The sequence below is a fragment of the Micromys minutus genome (genome assembly GCF_963924665.1).
Source record: "Micromys minutus genome assembly, chromosome: 6".
Classification (NCBI taxonomy): Eukaryota; Metazoa; Chordata; class Mammalia; order Rodentia; family Muridae; genus Micromys; species Micromys minutus.
Genome location: NC_137975.1, coordinates 12,424,927 through 12,442,116, shown reverse-complemented (window position 1 = coordinate 12,442,116; position 17,190 = coordinate 12,424,927). Strand labels below are relative to the sequence as shown.

At 47.4% G+C, this 17,190-nt stretch overlaps 1 protein-coding gene across 1 annotated transcript in view; it reads left to right on the top strand.

Moving 5' to 3' along the window:
• The window catches only part of CFAP221 (cilia and flagella associated protein 221), a gene marked incomplete at both ends in the record, with an annotated part of 71,711 nt that overhangs the window by 22,296 nt on the left and 32,225 nt on the right, over nucleotides 1–17,190 (top strand). The window contains one exon of the mRNA XM_080918617.1: nucleotides 10,637–10,740. Coding sequence (XP_080774743.1) covers nucleotides 10,637–10,740 — 104 coding nt within the window. The remainder of the gene's footprint in view (nucleotides 1–10,636; nucleotides 10,741–17,190) is intronic.

The following is a 17,190-nucleotide window of genomic DNA, read 5'->3' as shown; positions in this document are numbered from 1 at the left end:
CCAATTCTTAGACACAGCAGCTTCAAAACCAGAGGCATTCATTTGAGTTTCTTTGTCTTATTTAAAAGTAGTCAATTTCCTTTCTGCAAGGGAAGAGAATACCAATTGATAATCCAAAACCAAGTGGTTAGCCCTGAAAACATACAGCCCTGAGAAATGCATTTCTTATTCTAACAAAGAATGAGCCTTTTCTTTTGGTGGCCACATGTAGATGAACCACAAGGGCAGGTCAGCAGGGTGCCCTATGGGTTATGTCAGCCAAATGTTCTTACAGGGACTGGATAGATGGCTCAGTGGTTAGAGCACTGACTGCTCTTCCAGAGGTCCTGAGTTCAATTTCCAGCAACCACATGGTGGCTCATAGCCATCTGTAATGTAATCCTATGCCCCCTTCTGGTGTGACAGAAAACAGCTACAGTGTACTCATATACATAAACAAATCTTTAAAAATGTGTTATTACAGGCTCTTGGGGCCGGGAGAAAATGTGGTTTTACTACAATCGGCATGTGGTCACTTCTGCCACCTAGTATAAAGGAAGCCACAGCTTTTCATGGTAGCTAGAACATCTTCATATCTTCCCTAATAGTGATATATATTTCTCCATATGAAAAGTCAGCACTCTGCAGGAGGCCTTTCATTACACACACACACACACACACACACACACACACACACACACACACACACACACACGCTGAGCCCCCATTCCTTTCCTCAGCTCCTGTCCCAGATAGTGCCAACAACCCTCTCCTTTGGGCTCCAGTCAGACCCGGCCAGCTTCCTCCGGGAATTGTCTGGGAATTTCACTCGGTATCTCCATTATCCCAAGTTATCTACACCTGTGGGAACGGGAGAGCACTGTTTGCTATCAAATGCGTTGTTTCTATTAAGAATTTCATGTTAGTGAATTTAACCTTTAGTTTATCCTGTGTGTGTTCAGTTGTATGTTTATGTTCCTATCATGGTGCATGTCTGTGTTGTGGAGAAGGTTCTGATACACATTTACACATGTGTGCGGAGTCCAGAAGACAACCTTGTGTGCTACTCCCCAGTAGCTAGCTACCTTGTTCTTAAGACAGGGTTCTGTCACTGGGCCCTGGGGATCCATGGTTCCCCAAGGCTAGTTGGTAAACAAGCCTTCCAGATCTGCCTGTTTCTGCCTTCTCAGCACCGGGATTAGAAATGTGAACCACCACACCCAACTCTACATGCGTGTGGGATCTGAACTCAGGTCCCTGTACTTACAAAGTAAGCTATCTCCCTGCTGCCTTGACATGTAGTTTGTAAAGGCATTTTATTCTGTAAGATTCTCATCATACAGAGAAGTACAGATATCACGTTCTTAGAGATGGGTATAGAAGTGGCTGCCAGTGTCTGGGGAGAAGAAATGGTGAACATGTGTGTGTGTTTGTGTGTGTGTGTGTGTGTGTGTGTGTAGTGAGCATGGGATTTAAACAAAGATAGAGTCCTGAGGGTAGCTGAAGGAGGCTCAGCACTGTAGTGTATTTAATACCCAGGATGGCACATTTAAAATGTTACCACACTGCCTAAAGGAATAAGTTAGAGAGCAGGAGGATAGGAGCCTTGAACTCTAACCTTTGGTACACATGAGCATTCAAGAGTGCATGCACACACACACACACACACACACACACACACACACACACACACACACACCTTCTCTGAACCTGAAACTTGCTGTGACCTCAAACAGAACCTGGGATACACCTGTCTTCACCCTCCCAAGGTCTATCCGGCCACACCTGACATCTACATGAATCCTGGGAAGCACAATTTAAGTCCTCAAGTTTGCAGAGCAAGACTTTACACATTGAGTACTCCCTCCCACCTCCTCTCTCCCTCCCACCTCCTCTCTCTCTCCCACCTCCTCTCCCCCCCTCTCCCCCCACCTCCTCTCCATCTCCCCCTCCCTTCAACTTTCCCCTCCCCCCCTCTCCTAAATTCAGTTCCGTTTCAATACCCAGGAGGAAAAAAAAAATCTCTTATTAAATCTGGAGAAGTGAACTCACTGAATCCAGACTGTTCTCTAGTGTCTTAATCTCCTGGTCATAATTTCATAATTGCATTTGTGGGTTGTGAAAACTTTGGCAACAGTAAAAGTCTTCCAAATGTACACTGACCAAAAATCAATTCAAAATCGAATGTGTGGTGAATCTCAGGTGTCTTGTTTCTTTTGCATGGAGATAGCATGTGTGCTCACTGAAGCCTCTGCACACAGACCATATACATGTTGCGTGCTGTTAATACAACACTCTGACTCAGATCAAAGACTATTACCTTGGATCTCAATGGCATATACAAAGGTTTTTGTTCTAGTAGAAACATAATGGACCCTGTCATAAAGGAATTGCAGTTCTGTGGATAGAATATAACGTGAGGTGAAGAGAACAAGGAAGACGATGTCAGGGCACGAGGGAGGGCTGAACGCAGGCGATGGAAGTTATGAAAGGATTTAAAGCTTTTCTAGTTGTAATTCAGTCATGGATTGTTTTTTGGTCTTGGTGCTAATTTTAACTGTGTAGAAGTTCATTGACTTGTATAGACCTTGGATCTGCTTAATTTTAGTGTGTGATGTTTTTATTTCCAAGTTTTTCTGCAATAAACTTTACAAAATTAAAAAACAAATGATTTAATTGTAGAAACCAAAGACCTCTAATACTAAATATTAACATTAATGTCCTAGTATGTTCCTAATGCAAGCACGTGAGTGTGAAAGCAGTATCATTGGCTATAACAGAGTTTCTCTCAACTCTGGTGCCCAGGATCGCAATGCCAACATGGTCTGGTTCTGGTAAAGGCTCACATGGGTTTCCACTTAAGAGAACCTTAATCCCACAGACCAGATGCCATGATAGAGGTGGGTTTGTAACTAGGTATACTTAACGTCATATGGGTGGACCCTCAATATTATCTATCTCCTCCCCCTCTGTGAATGTGCATTTGTTTGTGAGTGTGCATTCACGAGTGTACATTTGGGGCTGTGCATTTATGGGTGTGCATTTGTGAGTGTGCATTTGTAAGTGTGCACTTTCATCATGCTCAGCTTTTTAATGTGGGTCTCTAACTCAGGTTCTCACTTCGCCAGCTCCATTTTCTGGGCCCTTCCCTAAAGTTTTATAAAACACAATAACTAACAATTATGTTGTTGTAGCCGCTGAGTCCAGCCATTGTGGAACTGCACACATTTGTCACGCCTATTGTCCCTTGTCCTTCAATCTCTAGCAAAGGAGCCAAATCCTATTATGGTAAAGTGGCTTGTTCACGACACTCTCCAGACACCGAGAGCTTTAAACAGTTTATTTGATTTTAAGTCATCCAATAAGTTCACTCTAAAACAAATCAGAGATGGGGAGAGAGAAATTTGAATTTATTCTCCATCTCCCCACTCCTTTTCTTTCCAACCTCCCATTTCCCTTCCTTCCTTCCTTTCTTTTTCCTTCTTTCTTCCCCCTCTCCTTTAGTCCTTACAGTGGGGTCCCAAGTAGCCCAGGCTAACATCAGACTCACTGTGTATCAGAGGATGACCTTGATCTTCCTGGATGCTAGGATTACACACATGCATGGACCAACTCACTTGATTTATGCCGTGCTGGGGATGGAACCTAGGGCTTCACACTAGGCGAGCACTCGACCAACTGAGCCACATTCCCAGGCCCTCCCCTCTCATGTGTACTTTCTATACAGTAATGTGTGCTCTCTTCTGATTATGAAATTTAAATGTAAGACGAAGGCTTTGTATTTTGAAGGCTTATGCTGTCATTTAAAAGACAGGAAGTGATTCTTTTGAAGTATGTAATGTATTTTTATATGCAGTCCTAATGAAACTGATAAAATGAGTGATAAAGTCTGGAGGATAGAAGCTAAAATTACCTCCCAGAGCACTGACTTCTACCTGCTTTTCTGTTTTAATTACCTGATGCCTGTCAGTGAGAAAACTCTGACTTAAGGTCCTATTGGCTTCTGAGGAATAACAAGAATGGGGTATTTTTCTTCAAGAATTCATCAGTGGGGATTTAGCTTAAAAGTGTGTGTGTGTGTGTGTGTGTGTTGTGCATGTATATATGTATGTGTGTGCCTGTGCACACAAGTGTATGTCTGTGAGTGTGTCTGTGTGTGTACATGCCTGTATGTGTGCACATGTGTGTACTAGTGTTTATGTGTGAGTGTATTGTGTGCATGTGTGTCCAGAGGCCACAGGAGAATATTCCTGACATTTCACCTCAGGCTCTCTCTAGTGAAATAGGCACTCCTGACAGCCATGAAGCCCCAAATTCTCTGGCCACTTTTCCTCACCTAGCACAGAACTTTAGGTGCCCTGAAGCCACATCTAAATTTTTAGGTGGGTGCTGGTATTTGAACTTAGGCCCTCATGATTGTATAGACAGCACTCTTGCTGAGCTAAACATGTCTCCAAAGCTGAGGAGGTTTATTTGTTCATTTGAGATGCTGTCTTAAAAAAGTTTCTCAGGCTGGCTTTGAGCTTCTGATCCTCCCTCATCTGCCTCCCAAGTGCTGAAATTACAGATCTGTACTGCCACTCTCAGCAAACACTAAACTTCTAGTGCCAGGCTTGAACCCAAGGCCTCACATAGGACAGCATTGCAGTTTTCTTTCCGGTTGCTGTGTGACAAAATACCCCAACAAAAGCAACTTGAGGGAGAAAGGGGCTCACAGTTCCAAGTGTGCCAGTGTCTGCTTGCTTTCTCCAAGGCTGTTTGCTTGTTTCCTACTTTTCTATGGCTTGGAATCCCCTCACCCTTTCAAGGGAACGAACCAAACCGTCTTGTCTTTCCTTAATGAACATAGTCAAGAAAGTTCTACACAGCTGGAGGCATCGTGGTGCATGCTTTAATCTCAGCACTGGGGAGCCAAAGGCAGCCATGTCTCTGAGTTCAAAGCCAGCCTCCCAGGTGATCCTAGATTGTGTCACCTTGGCACTTAAAATTAACCATCACATTAAAATTAACCATCGTCTGAGAGATGGCTCTTTGGTTAGGAGCGCATACAGCAGAGACCCCGAGTTCATTTTCCAGTACCCACATGTGGTAGTTTACAGCCAGCCACCTGTAACTCCAGCTCCAAGATGGGATCTCACAGAGACCAGCATTCATGTGACCATCCATGCACACACACACACACACACACACACACACACACACACACGCACGCACACACGCACGAACACATGCATGCATGCAAACACATGTCATTTAGAAGTAAAATAAGAGGCTGGAGAGTTAGCTCAGAAATTAACAGGCATTTGCTGCTCTTACCTAAGTACAAGGTTTATTTCCCAGCATCCATATGGTGCACATACACAGATTCACGATAAAAGTAAATACGTGTTTAAGAACCTAACAAACAAACAGCTTATCATCATGGTAATGCCGCTGATCAGCCCCAGGGTCATGCAGCCCCGACACTGACAAAGGCGAGGGAGTGACTGGAGCAGATTCCATCTCACGACCTGGTGACTTGCATTCATCTGGTGCCTCCTGAGTCACGAGGCTTGGGATTGTGTCCCCTTAAGGAACTGTTTATTTTTCCAGGCTGGCAAGTGCATCAGGAACTTGGCTGCTGGTAATCATCACTAAACAAATACCTCAGCACCTTTTCTGAGAATTATCAGAGCTTAGGAGTTCACTGAAAGTGGGCCATTTGTCACCAATGGGAAGGACCCCAAGAGAGTTTGTGGGGAATTATTTCAGCTCAAAAACATTCAGCCATGTGGCATTTATCAGAAGTGGGTGGCCTGAGCATTAGATGGGGTGGGGGTTGGGGTGTGGGTGGAGGTCCTTATTGGACAGCTCTGTGCTGACCTCTGCAGGTACTGACCTGTGAGTCACAGTCAGTACTTTATCGGAAGGGAGACCACATGTGGACAGCAATAACCCAGTGCCCGAAAGCTGCTCACATCCCCACGAGTGGGGTCCAGTCTGGTTGGTGTAACAAAGGGCATTAGTTCAGTCTAACCAGTTAGGGCCGGATGGCTGACACGGGTCTGCTTGGCTGCTCTGCCTTCTGTTTTAGATAAGATTGGGAGACGTCAGGGTGGTAAGGCCTTAGATGCCACCACTGTTCTTCGGTGCTGAGACAGACAGACGAACAAACAAAAACAACCTCATAAAAAGCAACATAACAAGTGGTTTGTTGTGGCTCACAGTGCCGGGGCACAGTCCTTTACAGTGGAAAGGTGTGGCGGTGGGGACTCCAGGCAGCTGCTCACAGGGCGTCCACAGTCAGGCACCAGAGAGAGGGGGACGCTGGAACATGGCTCACTGTCTCCGCTTCACTCAGCCCAGGACCCCAGCGTGCAGGACAGTGCCATCCACGTTTACTTTTAGGGTGGGTCTTCCCACCCCAGTAAAATCTAAAAATCTCTTCACTGCTATAAAGTCTCCGTTCCCGGCGACTCTAATTCCCACCAACTTGACAGTCAAAGCTGACATCACACCTTAAAGACGCAGCTACCGCTGTACACGTACGTTGTCTGCAGACTCAGGCTCTGCTTGGCTGCGCACCTCTAGAGCCTGAGGTAGGACAGAGTATAAAGGTTCTGTGTAATCCTGAAAACTGGGCTGAAGAAAGGGTGTAGCCATCATCCAGGATTTATGTCAAAAAGTATCGTTTCGGATACCAAGGCACTTGTGTTGCTGGAGCGCCTACCCTGGCAGCATAGACTGTCACAGCTAAGGACCATTTACAAAGCAGCAGCAGCAGCAGAGCAGGGCCAGGGTCAGCTCAGTGGGTAGCAGGCCTGTTTAGAATGCGGGCATCCCCCAGTTCCATCTCCAGCACCACATAAACCAACTGTGGTGGCTCACACCGTCATCCCGGAGTTTGGGAGGTGGGGACAAGATAATAGTTTAGTTTCCATGCTACACGGGGAAGATGGAGACACTGTTTCAGGAAGGAGGGAGGGAGAAAATAAGCAGCAGTGGAAGCCTCTTAGAGGCAGGACGGTGCCTAGCAAGTGTCAGGAGCAACCTTCAGAGCACAGCTCTCCTCAGTCACTAGATACACCTCACCAAACAAAGCAGGGAAGGACGTGTTTGCGGGTGCTGGGCAAGCAGGAGAACCCGAGTTCACTATCCCGGCATGCATGCAAAATCTAGGGATAATGCCCTGCACCTGCAGTCCCAGAATGGAGGAGGCAGAGACAGGTGGCTCTTTGGTCACCCAGTCTCATTAAAGAGACCCTACCTGTCTCCAAAGAATGAGGTAGAGAATAATAAAGACACAAGGAGTCTACCACTGGGCAACACACACACAGACACACACACACACACACACAGACACACACACACATACACACACACATACACACACATACACACACATACACACACACACACACATACACACACATACACACACACACACACACACACACACACACACTCAGAGGGATGGCTGGGGGGAGAGCAGGGAATATATCCTTCGCAGCACCTCTTCTACTCCCTATACCCGTCAGTGGGCAGCATAACACTAGCGGCTCGTGCAGGCGAAGTAAGCAGACAGTGCTGTCAGCAGAACAAGGAGAGGCTGCAACTTCCGGGGTTCAGAGCTGCATCATACTCCAGGCAGGCCACAGGCAGATCCCAGGGCTGCAAAACTCTCTGTGGATGCTGTGAGCTCAGGGGCTGCAGTGGGCTCAGGGGCTGCAGTGGGCTCAGGGGCTGCAGTGGACTTAGGGGCTGCAGTGGGCTCAGGGGCTGCAGTGGGCTCAGGGGCTGCAGTGGGCTCAGGGGCTGCAGTGGGCTCAGGGGCTGCAGTGGGCTCAGGGGCTGCAGTGGGCTCAGGGGCTGCAGTGGGCTCAGGGGCTGCAGTGGGCTCAGGGGCTGCAGTGGGATCAGGGGCTGCCGTGGGAACCTGGCTGTGCAATTCATTCACATGAATCAAGGAGGCATGGTCACACTGCTCCCAGGGAATAGCTCCTGCCCTTGACTTCAAGTTGAGGGGAGACTGAGGTTCTCTTGCTCTTCGTCCAGTGAAACCCAGGAAATGTCACTGACCTGGGTTTGGAGCGTCACACCCAGTTGGGGACAGAGGCAAGTAGAGGATAGTGACAACCAGGTTGTGATGCATAGGAGAGCCAAACTGCTTGATGCCCAGTGGCTGAGGGCACTGTAGCCCTAAAATAGCTGCCTCATGGGAGCCCAGCGTTCTTTGAAAACGTCAGACATGAATATAATACACTTTGCTTATATCCTCCTTTTCCTGGGCACTCCCACCCAGACATTTCTCTCCACGTCATGCCCTGTCCCCGTGTTTAAAATATATAACCCACTGAGCCCAGGCACCGAGCCCAGGCACCTGTGTGTCCATGGGTGTGGCACTGAGTCTGAGAGTGTGGACAACCTACCAAGGACCATGGCTCACACAGAAAATGTCTGTCTGTCCTAGCAGCATCTGCTCCAGGAGTGGGCTTTGCAGGCTCTGCCCCCAACCACGTGGGAAGTTGACCGACTTTTCTTCCACGTGCCTCGTGAGGGCAACCGCAGCTTTGAGGGGTCATGAGTGCACTGGGAAATTTGACTTAAGTTTGGAACCACCTAGAAAGCACACATGGGTGTGCCTGAGAGCATATTTCCACAGCAATGTAACTGAACTAGGAAGACCTGCATGTGGGTGGTAGGTCCTGTGAGGGGAGAGTGAGCTGAAACCAACATTCAACACTGGCTGCCTCCCTGACTGACAGGCAATGTGACCTGCTGCCTGCTCTCTTGCAGTCACATCTTCCCAAGCATACATGCAGCGATGTTATTAAATATATATTACTTATATATTTATAGAAATTATAATGTTCAGTACTTGTCATCCCGGCAAAGAAGAGAACAGAGATAGCACTGTCAACTGGCAATGTTTTACTTCTTTGGAAATATTTCATAGATCTTAGTAATGAATAAAGAAATCTTAATTGTTTAAAAATATTTATATTTAAAGTATTTCAGATATTTCTCAGATTATTAAAAGATCATGAATTTCAAAGCCCAACATAAGTGTTCTGAACACACTTTTATTTTTTTCAACTTTTTAAATTTGATATTCTCTGTATATACATTTTAGATGTTTTCCCTTTCCCACAATCCCATCCCCGCCCCCCTCCCATTGCCTCCATGAAGGTGCTCCCTCTCCTAACCACCCTCTCCCACCTCAGCACCTTGGCATTCCCCTACACTAGGAAAACAAGCCTTCACTGGACCAAAGGCCTCTCTTCCCACTGATGCCAGACAATGCCATCCTCTGCTGCATATGCACCTGGGGCCATGGGCCTCTCCATGTGAACTCGCTGGTTGGTGTTTTAGTCCCTGGGAGCTGTGGTGGGTTTGGTTAGTTGATCATTTTGTCCTTCCCATGGGGTTGCAGACCCTTTCAGCTCCTTCAGTCCTTTCTCTAGCTCCTCCATTGGGGTCCCCACTGAACATACTTTTAAAAGCCATATTTATAGTCTCCTAAATGGTTATTGAAAACCAAATATTTATTGACCATTGTGTGTGTGTGTGTGTGTGTGTGTGTGTTGTGTGTGTGTGTAAACTGGGATATCAATGAAATTCCTACACATATGACTGCACCAAAATACAGGGAACCCTAGCATTGCTAGTAAGGCCCAGCCTAGCATGTGGTGGTGAAGGCCACACAAGTAAGCAGGTCAGAAGGGTACTTCCCAAGAAGGCAGAGTCCCCTAACCCGGCAGCCCCACCGATCGTGATTACAATGGAATTCTCTCTCAAGAGCGTGAGCAAGAGATGGAGCTCATTTGGTACACTGTTTACCTGCTATGGGCACAAAGCTCTGGGTTCCATCCTCGGCCCTGCACAAGTAGCACATGGTGGTGCACACCTGCAGTCACACTGCTCAAGAAGAACGGAAAGTCAAGATCTTCCTTGGCGTGATGGTTAGTGTTAAGTGTTAATACGACACAATCAAGAATCAACAGAGAAGAGTCTCAGTGACTGTCTAGATCACATTGGCCTGTGGGCATGTCTTTGAAGGATTATCTTGATTACACTGACTGATATGGGAAGCCCTGCCCACTGTGGGTGACACCATCCCCTGCGCATGGGATCCTGGACTCTGTAAGAGGGAACAAGAAAGCTGACCACAAGTAAGCACACATCACTTCACCGCTCGTTGCTCTTTATGGGTGTAGCTGCTTCCGTTTCCTGCTGCTTCCGTTTCCCGCTGCTTCCGTTTCCTGCTGCTTCCGTTTCCTGCTGCTTCCGTTTCCTGCTGCTTCCGTTTCCTGCTGCTTCCGTTTCCTGCTGCTTCCGTTTCCTGCTGCTTCCGTTTTTCTCTACAGCAATGGCAACAACCTGGCATTGTGACCCAAACAAGCCCGTCCCCACTTAAGTTGCTTCTGTCAGAGCATTTTGTCACAGCAGCTAGAAACTGAGCTCAGGCATTTGGCCACGAAGCAAGTTGGATGCCAGTCCAGGTTACAGGAGAGCCTACTTTAAAACAAATCCTTTTGTTGGTGAGAGACAGGAAGGGCAGGTTGGAATCGGTGACACTTAACTGCTCCTAGCTTCCTGACTCTACTCCTGTCTAGGTTCCTTCTAAGAAAGCTGGGAAAATGGTGTGTTTCATTTCCTCCCTGTGCTTATTTTGCAGCAAAAGCTATGCGATCCCCTTGCGGTGCAGCTGCCCCGTGGACTTCGAATTTCATATCACGTTGCTTCGGTCTCATCAAGCCTTTACCATTGAGCCAAAGTCAGGTGAGGACCCTGTGACTGCAGACACACAATCCCACAGCCATCTTGGTCAGAGGCAGGACTTGAAACGTTAGTTAGCTGCTTTCCTTGTTGCTGTAGCAAAAAAAAAAAAAACAGGAGGAGGGAGGGAGGAAGGGATGGACAGACGAACAGACAGAAGGAGGGAGGGATGGAAGGAAGGAAAGGAGAAAGGGAGAAAAGGTTGTTTGGGCTCACAGTTCGAGGGCACAGTCCATCATGGTGGGGAAAGCACGGCAGCAGGAGTGTGAGGCAGCTGCTCACACCACACAGCACCCACAGTCAGGAAGCAGAGAGATGGACGTCGGGACTCAGCTCACTGTCTCCTTATTTCCCAGTCCAGCCCGTGGTACCTTGCTGTCTATTCAGGACAAGTCTTCTCACCTTGGTTACACATTTCCAGTAGCACTCTTATGGAGGACCCACTGAGAGCGTGTCTATTTTTTTATTGGATATTTTCTTTACTTACATTTCAAATGTTATCCCCATTCCTGGTAACCCTCTGGAATCACCCTGTTGATTCCACGCTCCCCCTGCTTTTATGAGCGTGATCTCCCACCCACTCACCCACCCCACCACCCTCTCTTGTCTCGCCACCTGACATTCCCCTACAGTGGGGCATCAAGCCCTGGCAGGGCCAAGGGCTTCTCCTCCCACCGATGCCCATCAAGGCCCTTTTCTGCTACATGTGCAGCTGGAGCCGTGGGTCCATCCATGTGTACTCTTTGGATAATGGTTTAGTCTCTGAGAGCTCTGGTTAGTTGATATTTTTGTTCATGGGGGTAGCAAAACCCTCAGCTCCTACAGTCCTTTCTCTGACTCATCCATTGGGTACCCCAGGCTCGGTTCAATGGTTGGCTGTGAGCACCATATTTGTCAGGCTCTGGCAGAGCCTCTCAGGAGACAGCTATATATCAGGCTCCTGTCAGCATGCACTTCTTGGCATCAGCAATAGTGTCTGGGTTTGGTGGCTGCATATAGGCTGGATCCCCACGTGGGGCAGTATCTGGATGGCCTTTCCTTCAGTCTCTGCTCCAAACTTTGTCATCATATTTCCTCCTAAGTCCCATTCTAAGGACTGAAGAATCCACATTTCAGTCTTCTTTCTTTTTGAGCTTCATGTGGTCTGTGAATTGTATCTTGGGTAATCTGAGCTTTTGGGCTAATATCCACTTATCAGTGAGTGCATACCATGGGTGGTTTGTTTTGTTTTGTGATTGGGTTACCTCACTCAGGATGATATTTTCTAGATCTATCCATTTGCCTAAGAATTTCATGAAGTCATTGTTTTTAAAATAGCAGAGTAGTACTCCATTGTGTGAACAAACCACAATTTTTTGTATTCATTCCTCTATTGAAGGACATCTGGGTTCTTTCCAGCTTCTGGCTATTATAAATAAGGCTGTTATGAACATAGTGGAGCATGTCTCCTTCTTGTATGTTAGACCATCTTTTGGGTATATGTTCAGGAGTGGTGTAGTTTGGTCTTCAGGTAGTAGTAATATGTCTAATTTTCTGAGGAACCTCCAGACAGATTTCCAGAGTGGTTGTACCTGCTTGCAATTCCACCAACAGTGAAGGAGTGTTCCTCTTTCTCCACATCCTCACCAGCACCTGCTGTCACCTGAGTTTTTGATCTTAGCCATTCTGACTGATGCGAGGTGGAATCTCAGGGTTGTTTTGATTTGCATTTCCCTGATGGCTAATGATGTCAGACATTGCTTTAGGTGCTTCTCTACCATTAGATATTCTTCAGTTGAGAATTCTTTGTTTAGCTCTGTACCTCATTTTTTATTGGATAATTCAGTTCTCTGGAGTCTAACTTCTTAGGTTCTTTGTATATATTGGATATTAGCCCCCTATCAGATGTAAGACTGGCAAAGATCTTTTTCCATTTTGTTGGTTGCCATTTTGTCCTAATGACAGTGTCCTTTGCATACAGAAACTTGGCAATTTCATGAGGTCCCATTTGTCGATTCTTGATCTTAGATCATAATCATTGGTGTTCTGTTCAGGAAACTGTCCCTGTGCCTATGTGTTCTAAGCTCTTCTCCACTTTCTCTTCTATTAGTTTCAGTGCACCTGGTTTTATGTGGAGATCCTTGGTCCACTTGGACCTGAGCTTTGTACAGGGTGGTAAAAATGGATCGACTTGCGTTCTTCTGCATGCTGTCACTTGGACCTGCACCATTTGTTGACAATTCTATCTTTTTTCCCACTGGATGGTTTTAGCTCCTTTGTCAAAGATCAAGTGACCATAGGTGTGTGGGTTCCTTTCTGGATCTTCAATTCTATTCCACTGATCTATCTGCCTGTCTCTGTAACAATACCATACAGTTTTTATCACTATTATCAAAGCATGTTTATATGGAAACTCCATGTCTAGCCCAGTTGACAAGAGGTATTAACCAGCATATTTGGAGAGCACGTACGCTCATGCAAACATGCACACCACACACATGCACTCCACACACATGCACACCACACACATGCACTCCACACACATGCACACCACACACATGCACACCACACACATGCACTCCACACACATGCACACCACACACATGCACTCCACACACATGCACACCACGCACATGCACTCCACACACATGCACTCCACACACATGCACACCACACACATGCACTCCACACACATGCACTCCACACACATGCACTCCACACACATGCACTCCACGCACAAGAAAATGGGGGAGGGGAGACAATAAAATAAGTCAAGTGTACAATTATTCCATGACACATTTCTTCTCCCAAGCAGTTCAGTGGTAACTGAACCCATGTGAGTTGCCGCTTGCCTATGTGGTCTAAGGCTGGGAAGTTCCGCTGTCACAGACATTGCCCTTGTACCCATCTCAGATCTGCAATCAGTGTACCCTTCAAGCCTTGTTTCATTTTACAGATGAGAAAACCGAGCCCCAGTTAAGGTGTTCAAGCTGAGTTGCAGAGGTCCAGTGACCCTTGAGGTTGCTCTCTTGCCCCAGGCCCTGGGCAACAGCAGTGGCCTATGACTGGGGGCAGAGGGAGTCCCTGTCTTCTTGGTGATAAATCTCAGTGATAAAATTTATCAACAACTTGTCTGACATGGTTTTTAAACTGGTCAGCTGTTCACTGAATCTTACAGAGGTTAGTTCACTCCAAACCCCATACTCAGTGGGACCGTAAATCTCAGAAGGTTAACATTGTCCTTACGAGACTCCAAGCATGAGGCTTTGGAAGGCCCTGACAGTTCACGGGAAATAGTCTGTGCTTCTGCGCTGTCGGGAATGTTTAAAGCTTGTGCTAATGTAGGTGATCTCACAGATGCGTGGATTCTTCGAAGTTTGATCACACGGAGCTCAGGATGTCGCTCAGGTGGCAGCGTGCTTGTCTGGCATGCAAGCCAGGGCAATGCTTCCCCGTCAGCCCCTCATAACTGCTGCCCTGTAGCCCCAGCACATGAACAATGCAGTGAGGATGATCAGGCACCCACGGACATCTTCAGCTCCACAGAAAGCAAAGGCCTGGCATTGCCACCCTCCCCAAAGCTTTGATTTGGCCAAGAGTGCTGGCACATGTCCTTAATCCCGGCACTCAGGAGGCAGAGGCAGGTGGATCTCTGTGAGTTTGAGGCCAGCCTGGTCTCCCTCCAGGAGAGTCAGGACTACATAGAGAGTAGGCTTATGTTTTAAATTTTTAAAAAATGATTGAAAAATATTTTATGAAAACAGAATCTAGACTAGTGGTTACTAAAAGCTGGTGACACGAGACGGGATGGTCTGCGGGTTACAGTTAGAGGAACAGAAGACAGTAACGTATAGTTCTAGTGATGGGACAGGACTAAAGGGAGCGTCAGTAATGCATCTGCTGCTCATGATGCCCTGACTCTCCAGTGCTCCCCGTAAAAGCCTCGTGGAGACACTTTGCCTCCAAGCCCAGACTAGGATAGGAGGAGCCCTGGTGCTTGCTGGCCACACATCCTAACCAGTCAGTGAGCTCTGCGTTCAGTGACATACTCTGTCTCAAAAAGTAAGGTGAGAGGCCACAGAGGAACACACCTAATATCAGCCTTCGCACACACCTACACATGTGTGCAGACACAGGTGTGCATAGACATGTGCATGTGTGAACAGGCACTGGTGTGCACAGGCATGGGTGTGCACGGGCATGAGTGTGCACAGGCATAGGTGTATACAGACACTGGTGTGCACAGGCATAGATGTGTACAGACACTGGAGTGCACAGGCATAGATGTGTACAGACACTGGTGTGCACAGGTATAGATGTGTACAGACACTGGTGTACACAGACATGGGTGTGCACAGACACTGTGTGTGCAACCAGAACTTTCTCAGCATTTTGTTTTTGCTGCTGCGAAGTGCAGACCAGCCTGGACCTTGCCTTGCTCCCCAGAGTCTGGGATAATAGACACAGCCCACCCCACCCAGCTTTCTGCTCTGTGGCTTCGGATGGTTCACTATTCCTGGTTGTGTTGAGGGTAGTTAGTGATTTGTAATTGATCCAATAGAGGTAGTTCGAGCTCTTTTTTTTCTTATTATATTCTTATGTACGCATTCCATGTACCTGTGCACGCACATGTGTGTATTGTGGGCCAAGGACAATGTAGTTAGATCTCTCCTTCTACCATGTGGGTCTAGGGCTCAAACTCAGGCCATTGGCCTGACAGTGTGCACCTTTCCTGTGAGCCTTCTCACCACCTACTCCACAGAAACACTTGTGTTTTGCAGGATGTCTTAGAAGTCACTATGTAGCCAAGGATAGCCTTGAACTTCTGAGCCTGCTGTGCCTACCTCCTGAGTGTTGGCACCACTACAGCTGGCTTCTGTAGGACGGGGATCTTTGTGCATACTAAGCAAGCACCCGCATTCTGAGCCATACTCTCAGACCTAAGGAAGACGTTTTCTAATGAGGTTAAACACCGAGGATACCGTTCTCACTTATTAAACACAGGGCATCACCCCTTTGTGCCTCTAAGAACTTCAGCCAAGCAGCAGCTGTCAAGACTTGGCCCGTGTCCTTACCACTGTCAACATTCCACAGCCTGCCACCATCATGTTCTGGTGCTGGAGCTGCAGGAACAGGACAAAAAGAATCAGTTTACTGTGGTTGCCTAGGCTACATCTCCACCACTGGCTTTATGTATTATGTCTGGGCTGAGAGCACTTAAAAAAATAAACCATCCAGGTCGAGGTAAACATTAATCTGTGCCCCAGAGCCTGCCCTTAGGTTTTTGAGTTAATGAGTTGAAGTGACGCAGCGGGGTGCTCTTGTCATTGAGCCCTAAATGGGGTCCCACAGGGTGGAAGCTTCAACCAAGTGATGGTCAATGTACTAAAGTCTCCTTGGTTGACATTTCTACCCAGATGCCCTGCTGTTAGCCTGCAGACCCAGTGTCTCTAGTGACTCTTTCTACCTGGCCCTGGGCTTGAGAGACAATGGTGGGCATTGCTTACCCATGTTGATCTCTGTCTGTATCCAGAAAATTAACAAATGCCCACTGTGTACATGTACTTGTATGTGCATGTGCGTGCATGCATGTGTGTGTGTGTGTGTGTGTGTGTGTGTGTGTGTGTGTGTGTGTGTGTGGAGCTCAGTGGATACCTAATTTAATTGTCCCCCTGCCTTACCTCTTGAGGTAGGGTCTCTCACTGTTTCTCCTAGGCTCGCCAGTGAGCTCCAGGAACCCGCCTGTCTCCTCCCCTCCCTGTGCTGGGGTTACGGATATGTTCACCTTGTCTGGCTTTTACATACATGGGTGTTGGGAATCCCATCTCAGAACCTTTTGCTTGCGCAGCAAGGTCTTTACTCCCTGATCCACCTCCCCAGTCATCAGCATTGTTTCTATAATGGCTTGTGATGGAATTTTCATACATTTGTAATGGTTTCGATCATATTCACCCCAACTACTTCCCCTGGTACCCCGCCATCCTTACGGATGTCCTTGCTCTTCCCAATCATGTCTGTGTGCCCCAACGCGTTTTGTGAGGGTTGCTTACAGCAGCGTGGGTGAGGGACTGTTTCCCGGAGCATGTGCACCTTACAAGCAGCTACACCACTGAGCTGTCTCTGCCTCCCTTGGAGACTGTTACCTCCTTTTTAAGGCACCATAGAAGGGATGAAAGAGCTGTGAGCTGGTGTTTGCCTTGGGGACTTGCAATTTCCCTGGAAGATACCATTCAGTAGGAGCCACAGAGAGATTTCACAGTGCTGATGACCTGTCAGACCACCTTACAGGAGGGACTGGCGTGAGGCCACAGCTGGGTCAGTGATGGGCAGGACCACACTTTAACCAGGACAGCTCAGCCATGCCCACCCCATCGTCCTCCCTCACAGTGCACATGCACTAACTGCATCTCTTCTGTTTCCCGTTATCACTTTGTCTCTTTAACTGAGTTCCTGGTGAATGCAGCCTGACTGCTC